The sequence below is a fragment of the Zea mays genome, chromosome 3, assembly GCF_902167145.1.
Source record: "Zea mays cultivar B73 chromosome 3, Zm-B73-REFERENCE-NAM-5.0, whole genome shotgun sequence".
NCBI lineage: Eukaryota > Viridiplantae > Streptophyta > Magnoliopsida > Poales > Poaceae > Zea > Zea mays.
In genome coordinates, this window is record NC_050098.1 from 192,976,196 (window position 1) to 192,983,068 (window position 6,873).

Here is a 6,873-nt window from a genome sequence, read left to right on the forward strand (position 1 = left end):
TAAAACAGACAACAAATATTCAAGAACGGAGGTCTAGAATTCTTTCAGAAATCAGTATAACCGGAACAGAAGACTGATTTTATTTTCAGTCTGAAATAACAACCATGAAACTATATTCAAGTTTATCATGACATGATATTCTGGATGCATTCAGTTCATCGCTTACTACACGCAAGGGATTATATATACGACGGACATACGGAGCAAGGCTATGCACTGAACACAATATAACAGGCAAGAACCATCCTTTTTTTATACGGCAAGCAGCCATTACAGCTGATGAATGCCTCTCCAAAGCTGAGGGTTGAAGGCACGAATTGCAGATAGCTTGCGATTGCTGCAGGGTTTCAGTCAGTGGTCATAGTGCCACTCAGAATATGCTATCTGGTTTGGATCGTATACTGCAGGCTCATCAACATTCTGTTCGTACTGGTAAGAACTGGATCTGGAACTCGACGGGCCAAACGGCCACAGAAACGAGAAGGAGCGGCGCCTTTCCTGGCTTTCCCTGCCACCGTCTCTTGGAGCAGGTTCAAGATCTGCTCTGGTGACCCCAGGAGGATCAGCGGCTTCGTTGTAGTAAGCTGAAGGCCGGGCGCTACTGGTACTGCCTGATCTCTGTGATGGCAGTGGATGGCGGCAAACAGGGCAAGAATTGTGCTGAACCAGCCAGGGGATGATGCAGTCAGTATGGTACAGGTGCTTGCATGGCATCTCCCGTGCCTCTGCTCCAACCTCGAATTTGTCTTTGCAAACTGCGCACTGTGGATCGTCGTCAAGATGCCTGCGGTTTATCTTTACCACAGGCATGGAGTCAATAGCTGACTGTGGAGCAGGTGCTGGGCCTTGACGGTTGTTCTGGAGAAGTAGCTGCTCAAAAAGGGCTTCCAGACTGGGACCAACAACTAAACTACTGAAATTTGGTTGGGCAGCGCCAACTCTGCGGCCTCCCCTGAGGACAACATTAACATCACCGCTATCAACTCCAGGAGAAGGGATGCCGCCAAATACCAATGTAGGAACAGCAGTTGGCCTCCTTCCATATTCAGTACCTGTTCCTTGTCTACCACGAATATCAAACAAACCATCTCTTCCCATTTCTTCCATCCGTTGCCGCATAAGGGAAGACATGGCATCCATCATTCCGAATCTTCTAGCTCGACGCTCTTCAAAGTCTGGTTCAATTAGCCCATAAGTGTTCAATATGCCACCCATCTCACTAATTTCCTGGATAAAACCATCATTGCAGTTGGGGCATGCGATATCCTGCCCACGGAGACGAATTGGCCGCCGACAGGCATAACACCAATGTGTGGCCCTATTGGACATCTTGTTCCTGCGACAAATTAAGCATTCGCATAGCAGAAAGTTTCCATAAACAAAGCACTAGGGACAACAGTTATAAAACAAAGTGCATGTAGCTTTCTACCACATAGACCCACAAAACCAATCAACTGGTATGCGCGTTCATAAGGATTATGCATTTCATGAAGTGAAGCTGCTGCATATTTGCTTCAAATGTTATATGAACTTATGATACATTAATGTTATGGAAAGTATGCGTCCATGATGGAGGTTGGCATGCTTACAAATAAGGAGTCGAGTCCCCAAGTTGTTAGGGTCAGCTGCATGTTAGTAGTAACTAGCAATTAAGTTAGGGTTAGTTAGAGATACAGTCATCATACAGATAGGATTGTTATCAGTTTGTTAGTCTTTTAGGTTTAACCTCTATATAAACAGAGACAGATCAGTCATTAGAGTCATAGCCTCCAGAGGGAGGGCGACTAACTGGTTCTTCCTGCCATCCCAACCAATTTATATCATATGTTTTCTAGCTTCGTATGCACACTATCATGGAGTCATTGTACTAATACATCTCAGAAAGGAGTCTAATATTTTGAACTTGTTACAGATAGAAAAATAGATCGTTTGGCCAAGAAGGTATATTAGCAATAATTAGAGCCGTCCAAATAGAAAGGTGTGATTTTTACTGTATTTTGTGTGCATTTTTCAAATATCTAAACCTCTACTCTTGATTAGGGTATAAGATAGTATTACCTTCAGCAGCGGTAGATTAAGAGCATGTTTGGATTGCAGCAGAGTGATTCTGGAGAAATCCGACCCTACCATTTTATTTGGATTCGGTCAGCACATGGTCCCATCCTCCGTAATTAAGGGCATGTTTGCAACCTTTGCCAGTCCCACCATGCTTAGCCATCCTCGCCTCATCTCACTCTGCAAAGGAAGATGAGATTTGCTTGTCTGTTTAGTTCCTTTGCTGGGTTCTCCTCTCTCTGCCCCTTCTCACATACCATGAGCTCATCCATGGGAGAGCCTGACACCAGCACCGACGAGCAAGATTAGGACAGAGACCCTTGATACAACAGCAGCAGGCTCAATTTGAATCTTACCAAGCCGATTCTGCTTGGCAAGAGATTGATTCCACGAGACAAGCTTGATTCAAGGCGAGATGGAAGGAGCAGCTTGATCTACGTGGGGAAGATCTCAAAAGATGAATCAAGTTGGGCATCAAGGATCTCTATTGGGCACTACGGAGCTTGGTCTACATCAGGACGTTCAATTTGAGGACTAGCAGGCGACTTGGGGCAGCACGATGTTTCTACCAAGGGCTGCTCGTCAAGTCGTTGACTTACTAGGATCTTGATTCAGACCATGCGGCCTCTAGTTGGCTGCATCAAAACTTGATTTATCCTATGCACCCTCAAGGCTGGTGCCATGACTCGTTTCACCTTCATGTTCTAAGTCCATCGGCTGAACACGAGCGAGTAAGACCTTGCTCATGCGGGAGCGTCATATCGGCTCTCCTCCATGGGCAAGGAAATCCTTGCTGAGCCGAGCAAGCTTGCCAAGAAAAGTGAGCTTTCTCGACACTACCAAACGCTTTGTTGGAGTTGAGCACAGGTTCGGGGCAGATTTTTCTATTTCTTATGCCACACTTTGAAACATGGCTGGTTATGGTTACATATATAGGACCAAGTGGTCTGTTATAACTGAAAGTAGAGATAAAATTTCAACTACTAGATTAGAGATAAGGTAGAAGGTAAGATGTCAAAGTACTAGATAAGATGCTGACATAGGCACGGGACTTATCATATCATCACTGAACTTATCCTATCATTCTCCCACTAAGTGTTGTGTGGTGCCGCTAGAGGGATTTGAACCATCCCAAGTCTATCGCTAATCTCCTGAAACTTGACCCTCCCAAGTGATTTGGTGAGGAAATCAATGAGCTAGTCATGAGTGCTAATGTAGTTGGCCTTAACACTCCCCTCATCCAAGTAGCTCCTGATGAAGTGGTGTTTGACCAGAATGTGCTTGTCGTGCTTACGGAAGACGAGATTCTTCACCAATGCCTAGGCAAACTCATTCTCCACCCTGAGCTCTACTGCTTCAGTGCCTGCCAAGGAGATCACCACTAGCCAGAGAGCCTGCGTGGACCTCGATGTAGTTCGGGTTGCAGTCGGTGTGCCCACCCAACTCGATGATGCATTTGGCGTAGGCGATCTGATGGAGTGAGATGGCGGAGGTGTCTTGGTGTACCTCGATTCCCATGTAAAGCGGCCTTCAGCCTGCATTTTAGCCTTGAACGCCTCCAACTCTTCTTCCTTGGTGTCGATGATCACCCAAGTCGTCAACATAGACGCCTATGAGTAAGGCATAGACTCCCTAGCCCTGTCGGTAGACAACAGCCTCATGAGCATGTTGTTGGAACCCCATCTGCTTGAGAGTGGAATCTAGTTTGGTGTTCCAAGCTCGTGGTGCCTGCTGCAGGCCATAGAGGGCCTTGCTTAGGTCGACAACCTTGTTCTCCTTGTCGAGGATGAGAATCCTGACTACTAGTAGGTGTAGACCTCCTTCAAGTCGACGCTGAGGAAGGCTGATTTGACATCCATGTGGTGGCACAACCCTCCTAAGCTGCCAACGCGAGGACACGGATGGATTGTCGCCACGCGACAGGTGCAAAGGCATCATCAAAATCAACTCCCTCCTGTTGAATGAACCCGTGCACCACCAGACACGCCTTGTGCTTAATCACCGCCCCGGACTCATTCTACTTGAGCATGAAGACCCACTTAAGGGTGATGATGTGATGGCCAGCAAGGTCAACCAACTCCCACATTTGGTTACTGCATTGCGGCGTGTCCCCCTATGCCTCACTGAAGGAGCGGGACTCGATGTCATCATGCGCCAGGTGTAGCTCCGCCTCTAAGTTGTAGTGCACCACTCTAGGGGTATACTACTCACTGAGATGTTGTCCATAGTGCGGTAGTGCAGAGGCTCATCGTCGTGGTAGGCGTCGATGCAACCCTCATCATTGGATAGTGGAGTGGCAAACAACGTGTGATGTTCATCGCGGACCAAAGTTGTTGACGTCGACCCCGAAGGTGTGGGCGTCGGTGCAGGACAATGAGGCGTGGCTGACGGTGTTGGTGGACAAACCAGGTGCTAGGGTAGGTGAGCCCGGTGAAGAAGAGTTACTCCCTCGAAGTGGATGTAGTCAACAACGAAGTCACTGATCATCGAAGTCAAGTTGTTGTCCACCATCATGACCCATACCCAGCCTCACCCTTTGTCGAACGCAATGTTGCACGTGATGTGCACGCGCTATGTCACAAGGTCGAAGATGCAGTAGGCCTTGACGCCGTCCACGTAGCCGATGAAGACTCTTAGCATACTCCGATCATCGAGCTTGTTGACATGGCTGAGCTCCCGATACATAGAAGTAAACTAAAATACTCAGGGGATCCAAAGATTCCTTTTGTAAACGGTCGATTTAAAGTGAATACATTTTTTGCCCAAACTTCAATCAGACTTTGATTATCTCGAAAAGATTGACCGTTAGTTCTTGAAATTCCTACTAAAAATATTTCAGTTCATTCAATGGATCTTTTTTATTGATACTGGCTTTTCAGGGAATCCAGATATCGCCCTATATGTGCTTACTTGCAATTTGACTAAAATTCTAGCGATAGTTATGAGGCTCCTACTCCTATGTTGGCACAAAACAGAAAGTGGATGTACCAGTTAATCGACTACTAGGGATGGTAAGGGCTCTAGATTTTACACTATAAAATTGAAGGATCGAATCGGGTTAGGATCGGGCTTTATTCCTACTCATTTTTTAACTAAAATTGATTAAGGGCCCTAACTTATTGTGAAGAAACGTTTGGATCGTGATCCATTACCACCCCTATTGACTACTGATCCTATGCGAATCAACTGGAATTTACTGGAAGCTAAATAGAAATAGGTTTTTTTGTAGCACTAGATTAAATTCAGCATCTGGCAAACCGCGGCTTTCGGTGTTCCTCTAACAATCGTATATAAAAAAACAAAAAAAAGGGAAAGAGGAAAGCAGACGGGCAACACGTCCTTGCGGGTTGGGCGGCGTGTGCTCAATCTCAGAAACAAACATTTCTCCTACCGCAATAGAAAGGGCGAGACGGCCTAATAAGATCCCAGAACTCAGTGCAAATCAAAGCTTACACACATTTCTTGAGGGTTTCCCTCTACTCCAGAAGAGCGGAGAAAGCAACTACTACAATGATACGGGAACGGCCATGAATGGATCTACAGACCGCACGTCCACCCATAACCCAATTCCACAACGACCCAATCCAATCGCTAGCATTTGGACAGTGAAGGGCGATCGATCGACCCAGGGCACGCATCAATCCACCGATAAAGAAAAGGGGCGGGAGCGCATCGGGGGGTAGGTCATTGAGTACCTGCTGCCAGGAGCGCCGTCGGGAAGAATAGAAGATGGGGTTGCGGGTGACGGGGTGAGTGACGAGGGGCGTGACACACCAGTACACCACAGGGCAGTGCGCCCGATCGGGCGCGGGCAGCGAGTAGTGAGTGATACGGCTGCTAGTCTAGTAGTCTCCTTCTCATCTCATATAATCCCACAGTATTGTTGCTGCTAACCCGGAGTGGCGCCGCTCGGCGTGTGTACTCAGCACTGCACGCTCACGGGCCCGCCGCCCGCGCGCCGTTGGGTTGTGGCGTGCTCGAAGCTTCGAGAGTTCGAGGCGGGCGTGGCACCTCCCGCACCGCACGGCCGGGCTGGGTCTCTTCATTTTAACCTTAAATTAGGCCTTGCTCGGTTTTATTAAAATTTATATGAATTAAAGGTTTATTAGACCTTCTTTGATTATTTCTGCATCACACGGACTGAAGGAATTGAAAACGTTAGTAGGGATTTTGACTTACTATATATTTAAACTCACTCAATCACACTTGTTGAACACCAAAATGAGCGGACGGTCCGGCCCATGGGCCCGGACGGTCCGCGTGTCCCGAGATTAGATTAACTCGGATGTTTATCCTTATCTCGTGTGTGGTTATCCATCTAATCACGTGTGAGTTTGTTGGCTATCTTTTAGGAAAAGGTTCAGACCTCCTCCCCTATAAATATAAAGGGGTACGGCCGATTGAGAACCCCCGAACACATTCCAATCGAACCAATTACCTTACTTACTTTTCCTGCCCTAGGAGTAGATGTAGCATAGTTCTAGTTGTAGACTTCCGCATATCCACCTCCACCCCTAGTCGACTCTACGTCGTCTAGATCTGTCTTGGGTGGCCTGCCGATCCCAAGACGACCCTAGGATCTCACCCCTCCTGGGGGGCAAGGTCTAGTTTTCCATCCAAGACCTCTTCCTCGATTTGATCTCTTAATTCCTAGGCGACTCCACGTCGTCTGGGGACGCCCCGGGTGACCTGTCGACCCGGAGCACTTTAAGATCTTTTCCCCCTAGGGGACGAGATCTAGATTCCAGCAAGGAGGAGGAAGACGACCCTGTCACCAGGTCGCGGACCATCCTGCCCAGAGCTGCGGACCGTCCGGTG

General features: G+C 47.7%; 1 protein-coding gene across 3 annotated transcripts; it reads right to left on the reverse strand.

Annotated features, from left to right (window-relative positions):
- On the reverse strand, nt 1-6,080 carry LOC100194242 (uncharacterized). 3 transcript variants are annotated; one of them, XM_008673991.4, is made up of 3 exons: nt 5,751-6,080; nt 2,059-2,235; nt 1-1,336 (listed from the first exon to the last, which is right to left on the reverse strand). In XM_008673991.4, the coding sequence occupies exon 3, from the start codon at nt 1,327-1,329 to the stop codon at nt 352-354; it is 978 nt and encodes a 325-aa protein (XP_008672213.1). In that variant the 5' UTR covers nt 1,330-1,336; nt 2,059-2,235; nt 5,751-6,080; the 3' UTR covers nt 1-351. The 3 variants fall into 3 exon arrangements, with proteins under 3 accessions (XP_008672213.1, XP_008672212.1, NP_001132755.1); XM_008673990.4 differs by lacking the exon at nt 5,751-6,080 and having other exon boundaries at nt 2,059-5,746; NM_001139283.1 differs by lacking the exon at nt 2,059-2,235 and having other exon boundaries at nt 234-1,336; nt 5,751-6,062.
- Between the last annotated feature and the right edge of the window lie 793 nt (nt 6,081-6,873).